Source organism: Strongylocentrotus purpuratus, unplaced genomic scaffold, assembly GCF_000002235.5.
Source record: "Strongylocentrotus purpuratus isolate Spur 01 unplaced genomic scaffold, Spur_5.0 spur5_scaffold_13, whole genome shotgun sequence".
NCBI classification, from domain to species: Eukaryota; Metazoa; Echinodermata; class Echinoidea; order Camarodonta; family Strongylocentrotidae; genus Strongylocentrotus; species Strongylocentrotus purpuratus.
In genome coordinates, this window is record NW_022145598.1 from 32,366,712 (window position 1) to 32,388,473 (window position 21,762).

The 21,762-nt window shown below is 37.0% G+C and overlaps 1 protein-coding gene across 2 annotated transcripts; it reads left to right on the forward strand.

Moving 5' to 3' along the window:
* The first annotated feature begins 14 nt into the window (after positions 1-14).
* Positions 15-16,495, forward strand: LOC591055 (mRNA export factor). 2 transcript variants are annotated; one of them, XM_030983400.1, is made up of 12 exons: positions 15-112; positions 2,933-3,159; positions 4,766-4,858; positions 6,015-6,101; positions 7,359-7,445; positions 8,179-8,250; positions 9,204-9,311; positions 9,697-9,806; positions 10,134-10,203; positions 11,668-11,862; positions 12,540-12,628; positions 16,215-16,495. In XM_030983400.1, exons 2-12 carry the CDS (start codon positions 2,968-2,970, stop codon positions 16,216-16,218), a joined length of 1,107 nt encoding a protein of 368 aa, XP_030839260.1. In that variant the 5' UTR covers positions 15-112; positions 2,933-2,967; the 3' UTR covers positions 16,219-16,495. The 2 variants fall into 2 exon arrangements, with proteins under 2 accessions (XP_030839260.1, XP_030839259.1); XM_030983399.1 differs by lacking the exon at positions 16,215-16,495 and having other exon boundaries at positions 44-159; positions 12,540-13,190.
* Positions 16,496-21,762: the final 5,267 nt, after the last annotated feature.

Here is a 21,762-nt window from a genome sequence, read left to right on the forward strand (position 1 = left end):
CAGCGCCCTCTCACGTCAGGCGGGTGCGTGAAAAAATGAATGAATGAGAGACCATTTTCATTTTTAACACGACTTTCCTGTAAATTTGGGCAGTTCTTTATTTGAAGGAAACGTAAGTTTTTGAACCACATGCTGTAGATTTGAATGAGGTTGATCGAGGTAAGATTGTAATAAACTCTGGGCATGCTAAATAAATTTGCTGGGCTAGGGCAAATTGGCAAAGTAATTTGGACATGAGAAGTTCAGTTTTCGAGGATGGCGCTCGGCCCTCGCGGCCGTGGGCCTCTCCTACGGTTCAGGGACGGGTAAAGAGTGGCTTGCTCGAGCTCCAGCCGTGGTGTATGTGGATGCGCCTATGGGCATGGGGTGCGACACGACGTCTTTCGTAGCATCTCGCAAAGAGTCCAAAAACAAGTTCGCTGACATTTTGGGACCACATTTTGATTGAACCACATGTTGTGACGTACATGTAGACATGTGTTGTAGTTTATTACAAGTAACAAAGTTTACATACAAATTTATGAATGACCGGACCGGGCCTTGGATATTTGTTGAGAAAAGATCTAACGACAGATCTAACAGTTAGAACTCTAGACCTAGAGGTCTATATAGAATCTAGGTCTAGGTCTATGCGTTCCATCCATCAGTAGGGGCTGGTCCGAGAATGAGGTGCTCTGTGGGCTGAACCACGCACTGCACTGCCACTGGCGATGTGAAAAAAAGGGGGTCCGCGCAAGAAAAAGCCCAGTTCACCACCTACTTTTATGCGCTCCAGCAAAGCATAGAGAGTCAATGCTAAAGCGTATTGACCTCTAGCACTGCATACATGCTGTGAGGCAGGGACCTAGAAGTCTATACACAAATATACACACCACACAATATCGCATAGACTGTACACAATCATGTCGATGCAGCTGTAAGCAAAGTTTGACACTAGACTTACAATTTTAATTTTTAAATTATTCTTTTTAACATCAGTAAGTTGAAAAAAATGTATTTTACTGCTATTTAGGTGTCATCAATTGTCACTAAAGTACCAATTTTGAGTGAAATCAGTTGAGTTTTGTACAGTGGTGTTTGAAATGTTGAGAATCAAAAGCACAGCTTTTACTACACAGCCAGGATAGTGATGCTCCTATGTGTGCTTTTATGGGTTGTGAAAGTCTCTGTACAGTCAATGTAAAATACTTCAAGAAAATCATTTAAAAAATCTGTTTTTCGCATCGCCAACTATGAAACGTCTGCAAAAATGTTAACTAACTTTAGATCTATCCATATTTCTGAGGACCATGGCATGATTTCCATAACTTTCTCACAAATTTATAAAGTTTAATTATTATCAAAAGAAGCAATCCATCCTACATGTAGCTCAGTCGGTAGAGCAGTGGTCTTGTAATCTGGTGACCCGGGTTCGAAACGAAGGCAGTGTGCTAGTGCCCTTTGGTAAGGCATTAATCCTCATTACCAGGTCCATTGGAGAGGACCTAAAGCCGCCGGCCGTCTGGTTGCTTACTTGAAAGCATTTATGTTTTCTTAGCAGTCGGGTAAAATAACCACCACCACCATTCCATCATTCCAAATATTATAAGTTAATTACGTCATTTTCACCGTCGCCCAAACTATCATTTGGCAGATCACTTTTTATTTACAATTTTGCTGAGGTACATGTACATGTACATCTTCTCTTGATGTGAAGATTCCTAAACCATTCTTGGTAATTTCAACAATTTTAAATAGGTGCAAAAGACTGCAAAATTCGCTGATCTTTTGTCATTATTTTCATAATTTCAAACCTGATTCCAAAGAAAATTGTGAATCTGTGTAATTTAAGTTCCTCTTTCCATTGGTGGTATCAGATTTTTGAAATCTTACAGTTTTTTAGATATGGAATCGTCCAGCAATTTAGATCATGTGCGAACTATGGTCATGGCTCCGGCCACAATAATTCTACTATATCATGTATTTCAAGATTTTCCTCATTGAAAGTTAAAAGTTTTGTTATTGACTTAAAAAGTCTTTCCAACTATAGCTTGCATGGTGCATGATACATGTACAACTTCAACTGTTGGGTCACATTTTCAAGAAAAAATCTGCGCCCATGTCATGCTAAAAGGCATCACATCATGTCAAGAATATCTTCATTTTTATATTCTCTTGTTCGTTTTTTGTAAGGAATCTTGTACTGTTTGTGCATCAAAGGGCAAAAATACATCTCATTTTTCAGAATACCTACACTTATTTTTCGGGGTGAGATTTCCTTTAAAGGCCCACTCTACTACTTATAGCTACTTGCGCCCTCTATTTAGCAAACAATGCCTAATCAGTGACCATTTGTCCCCCATTATCCTCTTTTTCTTATTTATTTATTTATTTATTTTTGGTTTAAAAAGACATATAAATATACATGATTCAAAGGTCCAAGGACCAAAACTGTTCATGTTTACAAATTATACAATACGGTTATAAATACAGTAAATATACAATAGTGAACCAAACGAAAGGTATGACAAGTACAATACGAAATAAAGATGACAAAAATAATACAATTCCATCAATACAATACCAAAATAAACTAAGAGAAAGTAGGGTCAAGATCATAAAATTACTAAACTGATATATGGTAATGGTAGCAGATAAACAGACAAAAATAATGTTGAGCAACCAAACAATCAAAGAAAAAAGGGGAAAAAATATTTTGAAGATAGGCAACGATAAAAGCCTTAAAACCTTATGTTAAGTGAGAGCTGTCAGTGAGCTGTCAGTGACCTTTCAGGGTGGTCTAATCCTCCTGTAAACTAGTACAGATGGGCTTTAATAGTACAGTAGTAGTATTAATATGGTAGTAGTATAATGGTAGGAGTAGTAATAGTAACAGCATCATCGTCACCTCATCATCATTACCCTTATACAGTAGTTTTCCTTCTCTTCTCAGTCCTTACTAGAAGTCAACTCCAGCAGTCTTCCACCATGTTTGGGACGTCCACAGCCTTCGGCGCCAGCTCGTCCGGTGTGTTCGGCCAGACCAACACGTCAGGAACGCACAACCCGATGAAAGACATCGAAGTCACCTCTCCACCGGATGATAGCATCAGCTCCTTACGATTCAGCCCAGCTTCGATCCCAAACACATTCCTCATCGCTGGGTCATGGGATAACAATGTAAGGAAAATTTTATTTCCATATGGATGTGATAACACCATTGATTTGCATCTGTGGTGCATATTGATTCAAAGAATATTGGACAGCACAATAAACCAAGGAAAACTGAACATTATTTGAAAAATTCCCTGAAAAAATTAGTAAGATTTGTTTGTTTCATTTTATTTGTTTTCTGATGTGTGTGTGTGTATGTGTTTCTTTTTATGCCTCCGTTACGAAGTAGCCGGAGGCATTATGTTTTCGGGTTGTCCGTCCGTCCGTACGTCCGTACGTCCGTACGTACGTACGTCCGTACGTACGTCCCGTTCTCGTGATCGCGTTATCTGAAGAACTGGTTGATGGATTCCTGCCAAACTTTGGTCATGTATGTATCTTGTAGAGCCGATGAACTGATTAGATTTTGGGGTTACGAGGTCAAAGGTCAAAGGTCACAGGGCTCATTATGTATGCAAAACGAGCTCGTGATCGCGTTATCTGAAGAACCGATTGATGGATTCCTGCCAAACTTTGGTCATGTATGTATCTTGTAGAGCCGATGAACTGATTAGATTTTGGGGTCACGAGGTCAAAGGTCAAAGGTCACAGGGCTCATTATGTATGCAAAACGAGCTCGTGATCGCGTTATCTGAAGAACCGATTGATGGATTGCTGCCAAACTTTGGTCATGTATGTTACTTGCAAAGCCGAAAAACTGATTAGATTTTGAGGTCACGAGGTCAAAGGTCAAAGGCCACAGGGCTCATTATGTATGCAAAACGAGCTTGTGATCGCGTTATCTGAAGAACCGATTGATAGATTGCTGCCAAACTTAGGTCATGTATGTTACTTGCAGAGCCGATGAACTGATTAGATGTAGGGGTCACAAGATCAAAGGTCAAAGGCCACAGGGCACATTATGTATGCAAAAACAGCTCGTGATCGCGTTATCTCAAGAACCGATTGATGGATTCCTGCCAACTTAGGTCATGTATGTTTCTTGCAGAGCCAATGAACTGAGTAGATTCTTGGTTCATAAGGTCAAAGGTCATTGGCTCATGTATGCAAAAATAGCTCGTAATCACAATATTCTGAGAACCTGTTAATGGATTACAATTGAACTTGAATTCGAAAAATTTCTTCTGTTTTGGTTTGTAAAATTGCTCTATGACGGAGGCACATTTTCGACTGCGCGCAGTCGAAGTTCCATCTAGTTTAACTTATTAAATCATGATTATTTTCCTTTCCTGGGACAGTAAACTGATTTTTTTTGTTTTAATTGCCATTGAATGATAGTAGTGATACTGAAATAACCACAATTCAATTTCTTAAGACTCTCCCTTTTTTGTGTGTGAAAAAAATGACAGCAGCTTTTCAAATGTTGTTTGTAACACAGATTGGAGTCACCCAGTACAATTTGTGTATTTCCTTTTCTTTCTTTGCCCCGATATAAAAAGTTTTTATATAATTATGTAATTTAATTGATCATGAAGAATTTCTTTCATATAAGGAGGTTCCACTGATACGGAACTTCTGTTTTCATATTTCTTTGAATGGTGGTCAAGTATTGGGTGATTAATGTACCCTATTCCTGCTCTTTTTTATGAGTTTTACTGTCTTCCTTTTCTAGGTTCGGTGCTGGGAGATCCAGAGCAGTGGTCAGACTATCCCTAAGGCTCAACAGACTCACACTGGTCCTGTCATGGATGTAGATTGGCACGATGTAAGTAGTATTTTGTGTTTGTTCGTGTGTGTGTGATTAATTTGGGTTTTTACAGACACGCATCGATCAGATATGATTAGACCTTTCAAGCCTGTCTGTACTAGTTCGGCCAGGAGGGAGTAGACCTCCGTGCAAGGTCACTGACAGGTGGTTATCTCATCAAATCAGCTCTCAATTAACATAAGAAAAAGGGGATCATGGGGTACCAACAGGCACTGATTAGGCATTTTTTGCTATTGAGAGGGCGCAAGTAGCTATAAGTAGTGCAGTGGGGCTTTAATGTCACCATCTGAAAGATGTGACTCAGTCTCGAACTATGGTTTGCTGAGTCAGTTTGTAGGCGAAGGCAGAGGGCTGACCGTTATCATAGACATTACCACTAGACCAACTGACATCTCCTTTTGGACGGTGATGTTTATTTTTATCTGGCTATTGAGAAGAAAGTGTGTGTGTAGGTAAGCAAGCAGTGGACTTAAATATAGCAGTAAGGTGTATCCGAGGGACTTGGTCAATAAAGAAAAATGCCTTTGCAAAGGGCTCTAGTTTGTTGTCCTGGCTTCAGACTGGCTTTATCATTGAACCTTTGCACCTCCTCATCTGGGACCCATGTCTCAAAACCTTTTTTCAATGACAAATGACAAAAATCAGTGACAAATCTGCTGATAACCAATCAGAAGCAAGGATTTCACTAGCTTATAACAAACACTGCCATTTGTCACTGATGAAAAGTTTTGCGAAATGGGGCACTGGAGTAGGCTATTTTAAAAGGGATTTTTGTGTGTGTACAAGGAAAATGACCTGCTCCTCTCTCCCCCATAAGGATAGGTTAAGTCCTGGAAAGGGGCAGGTTATCAGGAAGGTCCGTGGACTGTACCCTCACCAACCCTCTTCGATCACGGCTGCAGAATGACAAAGATTTGTTAAATCCTTCTTGTTAATAGAGCACATTATGATGAAAAATATGAGCACTGCCAATTTCAGATGTCCATGTTAGCCCTGCTCTGTGCATTTTAGTTAAGCTGATTGAAATGATATGAACTCATCTAGGTTGCCACTGAAATTTAAACTTATTCATTTTTCAATATCATGTTTTTACTATGATTCAATGTTGTTCTTTCACTCAAATTTTAAATATTTCTTCCTTTTTTCCCCTCAGGATGGCACGAAAGTATTCACAGCTTCTTGTGACAACACAGCCAAGATGTGGGATCTCAACAGTAATCAGGCCATTCAAATTGCACAGGTAAAGAAAACACAAATAACAAGAACCATTGTCCATGTAACTTAGAATTGTAAATAAATGAATATGGTAGGCCGTAGGCATCGGGCAACTGTTCAGTGATCAAACTTTTGTAATGTTAAACCAACCGCTCACTATACGATAAGACTACGATCCGATTTGGGAAGAATTTGCCATAGCATTTTACACAAACATTCAAACATCAAGCCTGATAATTTCCTGATTTTTTTTCTGATTTTTTTCTGATTTTTTTTTCTTCCCGACTTTACCCCCATTTTCCCTATTTGTCCCTATTTTTTCCCAATTTTCTTACTCAAAAGGGGGGGGGGGGATATTGTTAGATGCCATTTTTTCTTCCCTGATCCTTTTTTAGTGGTCACTATCACCCCTGAAACATATAAAATCTTCATCACCAAGGATGTGAATACCGGTAGTCATATGATTAAGAAAACCTAAATTTCGAAGAATTTTATGCTTCCTTAGAAGAAGAAGAAATGCTAAATCAGCTCACAATTGCAGTGACATCAGACAGAAGTGCTATTGTCTACGATTTGAAGGCGATACGGCCTTTATCTTGACTAGAAGAGTTCACTGTTTGTTAATATTCTTATCATTATTTAAAAGCTAAATCAGAAAGATGATGTTAAATTAGATTTCCTATCTAATACAATTGCCATTTCTTTGCAAATCAGATTGCTGGAGGATTATGTATTGTTTGGTGGGCTTAAGAAATCATTGTTAATTTAAGTACCTAGAAATATGAACATGTAGAGTGTAATGTAGTCAAGAGATTCTGTACCGTCTACCTCGAGGATAACACATCAAACCTACAATTTATGAAATATTGATATTTTGATGAAACAGGTTTATGTACCAATTTCTTCGAGTAAATTTAAAACTTACTACTGTATACAAATATTCATACATCTTGTCAAAAACTTGAAGATGTTACTAGCAGTTTGAATTTCATTTTGAAGCTTTGTTGAAATTTCAGGGCAGCGAAGTGCCTGTTAATACATGTAAGGCCTAAACAAAAAAGATGTTGTGTACTTGTGTTGCCCTTTAGGTGCCAAAACATGGTCGGTTGGTCGGAAATCTTTTCTTCTTTTTTTTTTAAACTCCATCTTTGGGCTGATATTTCTCAATACAACATCTTTTTTTTTCAGCCTAATATCAGTACTGATATCTTTATCATGAACTCTATTTTATGTCAGTTGTTGTTGCTGTTGTTAATACTAATGTTCTGTTTTTTGTTTGTAGCATGACGGACCCATCAAGTCCATACGCTGGGTCAAAGCACCAAACTACTCCTGTGTCATGACAGGCAGCTGGGATAAAACCATCAAGGTGAGAGAGAGACAATGAGAAGAATAGCTAGGAGTTTATAGAAACCTCTGAGAAAATGGTCTAACTTAATGCAGGACTGCACTACTTGTAGCTACTTGCGCTCTCTATATAGCAAACAATATCTCCCATGGTCCCCTTTTTGTTATGTTAATTGAGAACTGATTTGATGAGATAACCACTTGCCAGTCACCTTGCAGGGAGGTCTAATCCTTCCTGGCCAAACTAGTGCAGATAGGCTTTAAAGCTTTGTCCAACCTATAACATTACAAATTCCTTCATTTTCTGGCTGAGCATATTTTGTTAATATTTATGAATAAGAGGACATTCATACACCTTGCACACACCAACATGCCTTCACACACATTACGAAATGCCTGTTGAAATTGATCAGGGGACATACCATTTACGCTCAGAGACTTTTCAGATGTGTTTGATGTGTCATGATCAAGTTTTGTATTTTTAATTCCTTCACAACTTCTTTATTTTCATTAAATGATTTATTAAAATTACTGAAAACAGCAGCCCGAGAACTGAATTGCATTCAGTTTAATACAATTAAAAAAAAAAAAATTATTACATGAAGCTTACAAGAATACAAACGAAGATCAAATTAATAAGTTATAATTTTTTATTTTAAAAAAAGTATAATCAACACTATTCTAGCACTTTATACATTTACAAGACGAGATTGTAAACGTCCATTACAGTTTACTAATGATGTTTAATGTTTCAGTTCTGGGATACCCGACAACCGAACCCCATCCTAAGCATCCAGCTTCCAGAGAGGTGCTATTGTGCTGATGTGGTGAGTCAGAGAGTCAATATAGGGGTGGTTATTATTTATTTTACCTGACTGCTAAGAAAGCATAATAGTAAGCAACCAGAGGACTGACGGCTTTAGGTCCTCTCAGAGGGACCTGGTAATGAGGGATTAATGCCTCACCAAAGGGCACTAACGCATCAACTTGGTTTTGAATCCGGGTCATCGGATTACGAGACCACTGCTCTACCAACTGAGCTACCGCGCCTCCTAAATATCAGAGTTTTGGAAGGTCTTTCCTGATCATGTACACAGTATTACAATGCCTAGTTATTTTTTTTTGGGGGGGAGGGGGTTGTTTGTTTGGTTTTTTTTTTTCTTTTTCTTCATGCGGCCCTTTTACCTTATTAAATATTGAATTATCTTGCCAATTACGCTCCTGCAGGTGATGGGTTAAGAATGTTTCAAATGCTTTTAGGAGGAGGATACATATACCTGGAATAAATTGTCACCAAGGATAAAGATGACTATGTAAGAAAAGAATAGAATTGAAAGTACAGAGAAGAGGTTTTTGCAGATGTTAAAAAGCATTGTTCAAGGCTTTGAAATAAAAAAAAAAGTAGTTTCTCAAGGGGGGGGGGGGCAAGTACCAGAGACTCGTAGAACCGCAAGAACAATGCAGTTTGAAATGTTGTTCCATATTTTATTCCAAATTTTATTCCATATCATTAATTCATTTGTTCTCTCTCTCCATCTTATTCATTGTATATGTACCATATAACTTATAATTCTGTTTATATTGTTATTATCCGTCTCTCTGTCCCTCTATCTGGGGCTGTTTCACAAAGCCGTTTTTCAATGCCAAATGACAAAAATCAGTGACAAATCTGCTGATAACCAATCAGAAGCAAGGATTTCACTAGCTTGTAACAAAAACTGTCATTTGTCACTGATGACAAGTTTTGTGAAACACCTCCCTGTTCTTGCCATACCCTTAGATGTACCCGATGGCCGTAGTGGGCACGGCTGACAAGAACGTCATCATCTACCAACTAGAGAACCAGCCTTCAGAATTCAGACGGATGGATTCACCACTCAAATATCAGGTAAGTGTAGGAACTTTGTACAATCAGTAAAAACTTCTTTAGAATAGAATAGCCGAGGAAATTGATTGAGAATGCAGGACTCTGTCATGATAATCCATGAAATGAAGGTTATTTGTATTTAATCGCAGAACATACATGTATTTTAACCTAGATGCAGAATGGCTTGTACCGTTAGTTATTCATATTTATTCATTACATTCTCATTCATTGTTGTCATACTTTGTGTGTTAGTGGTACTTGGCACGATTAGCATTTAATGCTGTTTTCTGGTCTTATTTATCCTTTCAATGTTAAACATTTACATTTGATTGTTTTATTGATGTACTTTTTGTTTGGATAATAAAACTTCAAACTCAAACTCAAACTAATGTCTTTTTCCATGTAGCTGAGATGCCTTGCCATCTTCAAAGACACAAAGAAGAACGCACCGACAGGGTTTGCCCTGGGTAGCATTGAGGGAAGATGTGCAATCCAGTTTGTGCAGGCAGCCAACCCGTAAGTATGAGTGTTCATGGGGGGGGGGGGGAGGGTACTCAGATTTGGTTCGGATAGGGGTGTGAAGCTCAAGCCTTGAAACCCCTACCCATTTTTAAGGGTCCTTTGGGGGGATTTTTCTTGAAGTAAAGCTCATTTTTCACAATTTTGAAAAAATGGACCCATGTTTAGGGATATTTTTGTGACAAAGTGACCCATTTAGAGAGGCACACCCTCGTATGTCTTAATATGTGAGTACTCGCCACATGATTTTGCTTCATATTTTATCCACTTTTAGCGAAAACAATAGACTATCCGTAATAATAATAATCATTTGTTTTATTCCAGTAAAGACAACTTTACCTTCAAATGCCACAGGACCAATGGAGCCTCATACAACAGCCAAGACATCTATGCAGTAAGTCTAGGTCATCCAATATGGTCATTTACATGTAGCTCAGTTTACTGCAGATCTGTTCATGTAGTATAACTTAGCTCAATAAATCTACTTAGTTCAACTTGTCTTGTTCAATATGTTTGATCAGTTTCACTGCAGTTATATTAAAATATGGTTCATTTAGTTAAGTTTAAAGCTTATCCTATATTTTTGTCAAAAGGAACTGCCTTGACTTCGTTGTTTAGACCTGTAAAATGGAAACAAAATAACAAAGACTTGCTGGAAAAATCTGCACTTAAGACTATAACTTATGCACAGTTTTCAGGAAAACTAAAATACATGTATACTGAGAACTTTGTTTTTCCATGCATATTTTTTTCCTACAGTATATACTTTCTCCCACAATTATTTGGCAGCTGTCATTTATTTGTAGTTTCGAACATTGAAAGTAGGGCACTAAAATCAATCTGTCAAAATCTGAACCTGCTGATAAATTGCAAGACACTGTCATATCTGGCCTATCAAAACTATCACCTTTGTGGGAGCGTCATGGTCGAGTGGTTTAAGGCCCTTGACTGGAGATGCGAAGGTCGAGGGTTCGAATCCCGACACAGCACTAATATCCTTTGGCAAGATATTAACCTGCACTTGCTACTCCACCCAGGTGTTAAATGGGTACCCGGTAGGATGCGACGGTCATTGTTGGTCAAAAAGTTTTTGAGCCTCAAGTAACGCCTGGCTGGAATGCTCCCCAGGGAGTGAAGATTGTGCACACAGTGTGTGCGGGCAAGCACTCAATCCAATGACCGGGGTAATAGTATATTTGTAAAGCACTTACAATGTAGTGACATTGTATTAAGTGCTATATAAAAGCTAAATATTATTATATTCCACATACTAAGAATCTTGCTCTACGATTGGTCAAAAGTAAATCACGTGATGAAAGATAGTACGCCCAATATTGATCGGAGAATCAAAAAGTTTGTTACACTGTGTAGATAGTACTACTATCTACACAGTGCAACGTACTTTAACTAAAAATAGAGGTACTATCTACACAGGGCAACGCACTTTCACTGAAGATTATCCAAAAGCGCACTAAAACAGGCGTAATTAAGCGCGCATTACCATTGAGCACAATTAAAGAAAACACATGCGCGCACCGTACCCTCAAGGGGTTGGGTTAAACTTTAACTTTTTTGGTGTGAATTTGGGCCTAGGTGTCTTTTATGTAAATTCATACACGTCCTTTTCTTTTTGTAGTTAAATTGTTTAGATGTGGAATATAAAGCAAATAATCACCTTTTGGTTTCAGGCGATGGCAAACTATCACTTCCTCGTCGATCAGAATGTATACGCTATCTTTCCTCAGCTTCGCTTCGGAAAGATAGCTACATCCAGATCGCCTCGGAAGTGATAGTTTGTCCCATCACCTTCACCAACGGTAATTATTTGCTTATTATCTTATTTGTTGAACCTGTGCAGGTTAACTCAATAGCATTCCACCCAGAGTACGGCACACTCGCTACATGTGGCTCAGACGGGAAGTTCAGTTTCTGGGACAAGGATGCTAGGACAAAACTGAAGACGTCGGAACAGATGGAACAGCCAATCACATGTGCCGCTTTTGATGCCAAGGGTCAGATATTTGCATACGCCGTCAGCTATGATTGGTCAAGGGTGAGTTTGTCGCTACATTTTACTTTCATTACGCATCCCTTTTTATTTACTACAGAATTGAAAGAATATTATTTTGAATAGAATTTCCCCTCCTCTACATATATGTTGGATTGGTAATTCCATAGTACAGATTACCAGACCCATTATTTCAACAGTTTATCATATGGAAAATTCCCCTTGTTCCATTATATTTCAACCTCCGCCTGAGGCCTTGGTGAAATATGATATCATTTGTTATATTGAATGTCGAAGCATGCAATATTTGTATAAATCAGTCAATAAGATGCTAAAACTTAGGTATGGCATGAAATGTAAGAAACAAGGGTAGTATGAAATCTTTATAGGCCTGTTTTCATCAGCTTGAGTTTGCCAAATAACTCGCTATTTTCAGACTCAGGATATTATCCCGAAGCTCAAGCTCAAATTAGCCCGCTTATTCCCAAATAGTGGAATATGGTGGAAACAAGACCAAGATTTCTAGGGATATTTTCTCGACCAATTATCACGCTAATTGCAACAGCGTTAATTTGCGATTGGATAGTTGAAATAGCAGGTTACTTGGCAAACTCGAGCTGATAAGGACAGGCCTTTAACAATGTGTGTGTAATTTGAGAGCTTTGTTTTGCCACTACGCCGGGATGTATGACCAAAGTCTTTTGATCTTCCTTTATCAACAGGGACACGAGTTCTACAACCCACAGAAGAAGAACTACATCTTCCTGCGAGGAAACGCCACAGAGGAACTACGCCCAAGAAATAGAAGGAGGTAGAGCGAATACATGATAGCGGTCATTAATTATAAGGGGCAGCATGCTTAGAATGAGAATGTGATAGACTTGTTATTATTTGTCTATGGAGCAAAATGCTCATGGACGTTAAAAAAAAAGATGCAGTAGAAAATACATTGAATGAAGTCTGGGAAGCATTTTTTATTTTTGTTGGTCTTTTATATTTGAGTTAGGCTGAGTTCTCATAAATTTTGTAAGCTTATACAAAGACAATCAAGTACAATCAAGCTTTTGTTGGGACATGATTGTTGCATATGCTGAAAACCAAAAGGACTTGAACTCTATGGCAGAATTCACAAAGGAGGTCTGTCGACAAACCTACATTTATGTCCGTCATATGACACTTTTCAGACCAAGGTTTGTTTGAAATGCGTTGAAGCGCGTCATGGGATGCACGTAAACCTAGGTTTGTCGACAAACCTCCTTTGTGAATTCGGGCCTTAGTGCACAAGATACTGGTAGCTCACTATGGTCTTGAGCAGATGATTCATTTCAAAGTCCAAGGATAATGAAACACGAGAGATGTAGACAAAATGAAAATTTTGTTTTTCTTTTTTCGGGGGGGGGGGGGGGGTGTTTGTAGATGCACAGACATACAGGAAAACCTTTTTATAAAGAAGTTCACAAGTTATGGCCCCCTCAATGTAATGCATACATGATATTGCATCGAGATGTTCTATTAATGAGGCAGCAGCATGTCTTTACCCTTTCATCATGTTGTTATGAATGACTTTATTCACCCTGATTAGATCTCCCTGTTAATAGCTTTGTTGAAAGTTGGTTAGAGTTTTAAAAAAATCACAAGTTCAACTTACCTTTGATTTGTAGCTTTTGTTTAAAAACAACCGTTCAAAAAGCAACATTACACATTTTGAATATGTCAAGTTCAGCAGCCACGGCAAGATTTTTTTTTCCCTTTTTTTTTAATTCTTCAAAGAGAGAGATGAAGAATGATTATTAGAGTTGTGTTTGTAATGTTTCTTAGGCATGTAATGCCAATTTCTATGTCAGTTGAACATGTATAGAAAGGCCACTCATTGTGGCCAGGTGCATAGCTGCCAACCATTCCTATTTTGGAGGAACAATTCCAATTTTTTTTTTCAAGCTACTGTTTTGAACCCTAGAAGTATTATGACAGTTTCGAGAAACAGCCCCCAGAATGGTAACAAATGATTGTGAACTGGCCAGAGTCTGCCCTTTATCAGAGAACAGTGGTTTTACTTGCTAAAGCAGTTTTCTAATCCAGGTCTCGACAATAACACATGCGTGGGACAAATGGGTGCTCAAAATCTAGGTCTGGAGCCCCCAATTTCAAAATGTTTACATAAGGTACTCTAAAAAGGCTAGTCTAGAGCCCTGTCTAATGCCTTGGTCACAATATGTTGTGTGTCTTTCCGTGAAGTCTATCCTAGACCAGATGCAAAGAGGAGCACAGCTCTTTGTATCCATGGTTTTATTAATCTAAATATTAAACAGTTGTGAAGTAAGTTGCATTTCGTTCTGACTGTGGCCAAGGCTTAGCACTGCTATCATGCATGTTCATTCATTTATGATATTCATAAGGTAATTATAAGACAGTTACATAATCAATAAGTGCATATTTTGATGCAAAGATATGATGGACACAATTATTTTCGCAAGGTGCTTATTTTTTGCTGTTATCAACACAGGGTACTTTACCTTACACATTCACCTATGCATTGCCCGCTTACTATCCCCTTGTCTGATAATGCATGTATAAGGCGCGTTTCCATTGGTGGTGTTTGATTGCTTCTTAGTGCTAGTTCAGACATGACAAAGTAAACTGCCGCAAAATAAAAATGAAATAATGGAAGTGTCACGGTTTAGTGGTTCATTCACTCAATCCAAGTGTTCAGGGTTCAATTCCTAGGCCAGCAAATGTGGAAATAAACTTCAATATTGAATTGGATTGACATATAAATGAATGGCAAGCGCAAAGGTCTTACGCCTGTTAAGCATATTTACACTTGGGTGAAAATGTAGAAAACGGCACCGGTCTTACACTGCATATCTGAACGAGGCTTTAATTAAACAAAGGTCTTGCCCGTATTCACTGAGCCATTTTGTTGTACTCTTTAAGAAAAGTGGTCCAAACTTTCTATTCCCCTTTTGATATCCTTTTTTTCTATTTCAAGCCTTAAATACATAATTGATATTAATAAATGTATACATTTTTAGTGACAAAAAGTTGCAGAGGTTTTTTTAGTAATTCAATGCATATAAATAACACCTTTTTTTTGGGGGGGGGGGGGGGGTTGAGTCAAAATAAAAAGAGTCCCAGTCAATACTTATGATCTTATTGATCAGGTTTTGATCCATTTTTTTGTCTTTCTTTCAAAATTTAATTTATAGTGTCTTAAAGGCCCACTGCACTACTGGTAGCTACTTGCGCCCTCTATATAACAACAATGCCTAATCGGTGACCATTGGTCCCCCATGATCCTCTTTTTCTTATGTTAACTGAGAGCTGAGTTGATGAGATAACCACCTGTCCAGTGACCTTGCAGAGCGGTCTAATCCCTCATGTAAACTACGGCAGATAAGCTTTAAATGTAACACACACACATTCCTCTGTATGTGATATTTGACTATGTCTCTCCCGTCACTTTCACTCGTTACTTCAAACATCCCCTTTTGTTTGCCTATAATATCGTTGAGAGGTGTACAACGTGACGTTGTCAACGCCCATCGTTATTTATCTACCCTGTCGAAGTTGGAGGGTACAACAAATTTGCACAGAACAATTCAATACTCGTGCAGCGGGTATAAGCAATCGTGAAAATGGAGCATTAGTGAACGGGAGTATGTTTGCACTCTGCAAACTGCATGTATTATAGTAGCCTGTGGGGTTTTGCTCACTTTTGCAGCGGAACCTCATTATAAGAACCATATTCAAAGAAAAACTCTCTTGCTATAAAAAGGTATTGTAGTTGCTAGTCGCCTCCTTTCCTATCATTCAATTCATTTTTAACCCTGAAACACTGTATATCGAGGTTTCAATAAAGAGAGAAATTTCTTTGATTCCAAATGGTATTTATGATGAGGTTCTACTGTATCATTTTTGAAAATGTGTCTCCTGTCAGTCCTGTGTAAAAAGAATGAGAAGAATGCATCATGAAATTGAATAAACATACTTAAACCCTTCAAATTCTTTGTAATGAATGAGTCCTTTATTAATATGTGACATTACAGCTTAAATATTCATTAAATTGTATAGAGTGATAATGTGGTGATTGTCAATTTCAAGTGGATTCAGTTAATCATGATTTTGTTTTCTTTTGCATATATACTTGGCAGATAAGCGATATGCATTTACTGAAATACATGTCTTAAAGCCAGGTGAAAGTTACCAAGAGATAGATTTTTATTTTTATTTTTCTTCTTCCTTTTTTTCACTACAAATAAACAAATGATGTTTAAGCTCATGTAGTATTTTACCTAATACTTAATCATATATTCCCAATTTTGAAAGTAATATCTAATCGAATCTTATATTTTCACTTTCATTCAACAAATATTATTTCTTCTCATATACTATCCTAGCTAATTTCAGTGGGCGGAAGCCAGGCTGAACAGTCTCTTGGGGTCAAAGGTCGCGGAAACGAGAGTAAGAATGTCCCTGTAGCGGTGAGGCTTGGACGAAGATCTTGATTGTTTTGAAAAATGCTTGCAGTTTCTGTAGATCAATTCATTTAATTCACCATCTTCTGAATGCTAAAATAACAACCCCTAACATCTTGTGTGCTGAGTTGAGACATTCACAACCAAGTTGCTAAATAATTTAAACAGTTATTAAGAAAAATAAATTCACTGCATACATTGAACAATATTGGCTTCTCTATTTATTTCTGATTTGTACACACAGAATTTTACTTAGATTTGGAAAGGCTTGTTGCAAAAGCATCCATTCATCATGGTTCATGTAGTTAATGTTCATGGCAATTCAGTCATGGTGTCTTAGAAGAGAAAGGGTGAGATTGAAATAACCGAGAAGTGCAAATCAAGTATCGGGAAGTTCTAACTACTGTTTATTATTGACTAAAACCATTGTGACATACAACAGAAGGAGAACAATAAATTTGAAGGGGGACAAAATGGTCATATTTGAAGAGTGAATTTAGTGTACACTGGTATATGTAGCAGCGTCTGTTTTGACCAAAAAGTTTAATCATTGAGGCAGATTTTGAGGCGGGTTTTAGTCGTGAGTGAAAAATGATGCGTGAGAGGAGAACGGTTTACTTAGCTCTGGAAAAAGCATGTAAAAAGAGCTCAAGGGAGAGAGAACATGTACTGCAGACCAATTTTTCTTTTCTCTACAAAATGAAAGACACCTTAAAACAGTTCGAGTGAAAGAAGAGTCTCATCAACAAAATATGTTAGACAAGTATGGTGTTTGTTATGAACCATGAAAACGTGGATCAACCATAAACTATTTCAGATTAAGCATCATTTTTAGATTCAAGCTTTGCTCTACAATAAAATCATTTTCGTCAACACTTTCTGTTGTAAAATCACCAACATAATCTACTTGTATCTCGCATGGAGTTGAATACTATTCATTTGATCCATCTTTCTTTGCTTCTCATATTTAAACGTGACTTTGACTTTTTGTAAGCAAATGTATTATTAATGCCTGAGAGCCGTATCTACATGAATGTGATACAGTGTTTTATTTTATAGACTTCAAACATGTATAACAATTTTTTCAAAACCAAAGAAAAGGTACCTCCTTTTTTCCTAAATGTTATTGGCTGTTTGAAACATTAAAGGTAATACAAAGTTTTAGGAATTTTTGACAATTGGGTGGATAGTGATTCTTTACAATGTACATTCAAGTACAGATGTACATTCAAGTATACCAAGATTGATTATTATCAAATATTAATAGGAACAATAACAATTGAAGAGAATGTTGCCAGTCATATTTTCTCAGTATGTATACTTTTCTTCTTTTTTTTCTAAATTATGAAAATAAGAGTTTGTACTATTCCGAAGGGAAGTGTCAAAACACTTTTCCATTGTTTTTCTTGTTGGTCTCAATTGACCTTCTAGTCGCTATCCACCTGGTCTCAATTGACCCTCTAGTCGCTTTCCACCTGGTCTCTATTGACCCTGTGGTGGCTATCCACCCTGACTCATTGTACATTCACATATACAGTGTGTCCCAGAAAAACGAAACCGAGAAGTATCGATGTTTCATCATAACTTAATCACAATTATAATTAATAAATGACACATATTTGTAAAGCTTACATCCTCCTCTTTCAGTTGAAGCAATTCATATGATGCATATTTCACGCATGAATGATTAAAAACAATTTGAAGAGAGGTTACCAAAAAGTCATTTTTAGCGTCCATAATCTAAGTTTTTATTTTGTATTGTGTTGTTCTTTTTTTTTCTTTTTTCTTTTGTTTGTTGTTTTATCCATTTCTATTTCTGTTTCTCTCTCTTCCTCTCTCTCTCTCTCTCTCTCTCTTTATTATCTTTTTATATTTGCTCCCTTTCTCCCCACTCCCTCTCTCTCTCTCTCTCTCTCTCTCTCTTTATTATCTTTTTATATTTGCTCCCTTTCTCCCCACCCCCCCCCCTCTCTCTCTCTCTCTCTCTCTCTGTCTATCTATCTATATATCTGTATATCTATTTACTCTCTATACTAATATAGTTAGTAGCTGTATTATTCATACCCCTTGTAAATTAATGTGTTTGAAAGAAACTTGGACTTGTTTAATTAAGGGCCTTTGTTGAATACTTTTAGAAGGAAATCTTTAATATGTCCCGTTCTCAAGAAAACAGAAATTGGGACCAATCAATTTTGCAAATACTTTACAAAATTTGATAAGGGTATGCATAATATAGTAGTTAACTGTATCTACCATACGCACAAATACATACGCATACCTACGCAACATATTCACGCCCCCCTCTGAAAAGGATATAGCCTACTATTAAAGCACGCCCTCTGTTTAAGGAGTCTTAGTTTTGATGACTTCAACGCCATAGAAATTTCTATTAAACGTGAAACTGACATGAATAAAAACTAAAACCAAATTCAATATCAATATCAATATCCCTAAAGATGATTCAGCACGAAAGGTTTGAAATGGATATGTCACGAAATACGCAGTTTATTTAACATTTATGCAAGCAGAAAATCGCAAACTCATGTTTCATGAAGTCTCTATTCTTTGTATTTTCAAAAGATTAATCCACAACCGATTAAAGATCGAAAGGAACTGTAAAACAAAAAATCTATGCATTTTTGAAAACACTGTTATTCAAGAAAACGAAACATGTTTTATTTGAACTATGTTAAGATGCTACTATGTTATTTCAATTGATTGTGTATGATTGTTCAAAAGCATATATTTATCAATAAATTCATTTTACTAAAAAAAAAAAAAAAAAAAAAAAAGATATGTCACGTCCACACCCTCGAACACTCGATATTGGCCTTGGCTGGAAGCTGAGCCTTTGTTTCTACTGTCACTTTAAGTATATTGTATCCATGATAAACTCTCTGACTTTCTTTGTATTATTCATTTCTTCAGACATATTTAAGTGTTTTGCTTTAACCCCTGAAAAGTACACTGTCACTTGATGTTGATTTAAGTGTGGGTGTGGTAATTAAGGTTTCGAAACTTACATGCGTGCAGAGGCCTGCCTGCATTGAATGGCATAGCCACAAGTGGGCCGCATCGGGGAGGAGCATTCACCTTCGTAATCCCCCTCCCTCCCTACACACACACACACACACACACAAACACACACACACGTGTACACACATCAATTGCTGTTAAAATGAATGGAAGGAAACTATGAAAATAAAATGGTTCGGGGAATTGGGCTCAGGCGCTCCATAGAACCCCCCCCCCCCCCCTGGATGTTTGACGTTTGGACACACATTTTGTTGGTTAATAATATATGTTTACACAAATTTTGTTTATTGTACAAATGAAACTCAATTTGTCTTTCACTTTCCTGTATATGTGCGTGTGTACAGGCAGTCGGTGGGTATCCAGGCTTTCACAAACGGCTTGGACAGGATGGGCGGGATGGAATTGCATCTAAAGAAGATAAGAGGAATATCATGCCGCAAAATAGGCTAGGCGTGATGTAAACATATTCCAACTGGTAGCGATTTTTGTCTCATCTTCCGCCTCGTCCTCCTTTCAAAATCATGATATTCACGTTATTAGAACAAGTTCGCCCTTAATCGTAATGGCAATGTATGAATTTATTACAACAACAAAAAGAACCAAACTCATTGACATAAAGGCCTAGTAGTAATTTAAACCCGCATCCATTTTCGTCATGATGGTGATGAATAGAACATTAATTTTTGTCCTCCATGATCACAGTGACATTATTCTCCCCAGCAATCTTTTCATTTAACGAGTATCATGATTGAGAGAAGAGCATTGTATTATTTAGTTCTTGTTAAATCTTTCATGAACATCTTGCGTAATTTTACGTCTCGAAAATGCCATCAAAAAGTTCAGTTGAACCCTCTAAGTTGAAATCGATGCTATTAAAGAAATGTGATATCTAAGGATCATAGACTCGAAATCAAACGGGGTTTTTATGTGCAATTAGAAACAAATTAATTCTAGTAGCTGGATACTCACGGTCCATTTACAAAATAATTTGATACAACTTTTTGTTTCATAAGCATTTATATGATTGTCTTCAATCCTCAAATTATCAATAAATAAGATGATGAAACAATACGACCGGAAAATTACGTTCAAGATATTATTGTTTTGAGTAATACAAAGTCATGTAGGTCTCACTATTTAGCGCAATTAGAAGCAAACCAACTACAAAAGAAATAGCGAATACAAACGGAAATAGGCCTATAATTATGTGCAATATAATTATCATTGTTTTGAGTAATACATGTAGGTCTCCGTTGACATGTACCTTAATATTAGTTCAACTTCATCCGAAATACTTGTCATTAAATATTATAGCAATGGACGTTCGAAAGTTTGAAAAAACATATTGGTCAAGGAGGATTATCAAATCGGCTGTATGAAGAAACGTCTCTAGATTTATTTATCATTATAAGGGTTGTTTTGTCTTTTTTCAGGGTAGCTAATGTCTTTTATATTACACTGTCATAAAAGCTTTCAGTGCCACACTTTCAAAATTATCTGTTAAAAAATGAACAGAATCTATTAAAATTTACGAGAATCTATTCAAAATAAATAGATTTTTTCATGTTTGAATATATATTGACAGCTTGAATACGATATTAAAGAACACTTGAATTATTTTCAAATTGACGAGTTTGGGGTTAAAAATATTGATTAACTGTTTTTTTAATAAATTGAAACGAGTGTACATTGAACTAAATGGTGTTAGGATAGCTTGATGATTACTTAACATAACATTAATGATTCAGCCTCGGGTTTATTGGGGAAAAATTGTCTCGGTTCATGGGCTTTACGTATAATGCAGATGATAGATATTGTGTGCGCTGCCAATGTGGCGACGAGCTTGAATGGTTGTCAACCGCAACCATTTATTACAATTTGAATACTTTTATAACCATGCTATTATGATTAATCATAAAACCACAAGATGAGTCACAGTAAATGAATAATGTTAAACTGTAACGCGTGTGATATGTAGATTAATCATCACCTCGTTTAAAAGTTGCATAAATTTACCCTATATAGAACTTATTAATTTTTTCTGCATTATTAAAATTGAAACTCTCAGCTGAAAAAGCAGCGAATCTATTTTGGGGCATTACATGACATACACATTTTACTGTCGCAGTGTTATTTTGTTTAAAATGTGGGAAACATTCCAGATGTTTGAAGAAACATAACATTTTAGAGTGACATAAATGATAATAATATAGCGCTGCATGAGGAGTATTCCAGCCAGGCGCCACTTTACAGACGCTCACAATGCTGAGCATGCTACATTAACGTTCGCATCCTACCATTACTTAGCTACCTTGCATCATCCGTTCTGCAATGAGTTAATACCACAGAGGTCATCAGTGGTTGATACCGACAAAGAACTAAAGGTCACAGCACACACTCCAAATTATGACCTGCCCGACTGTCTAACATATTC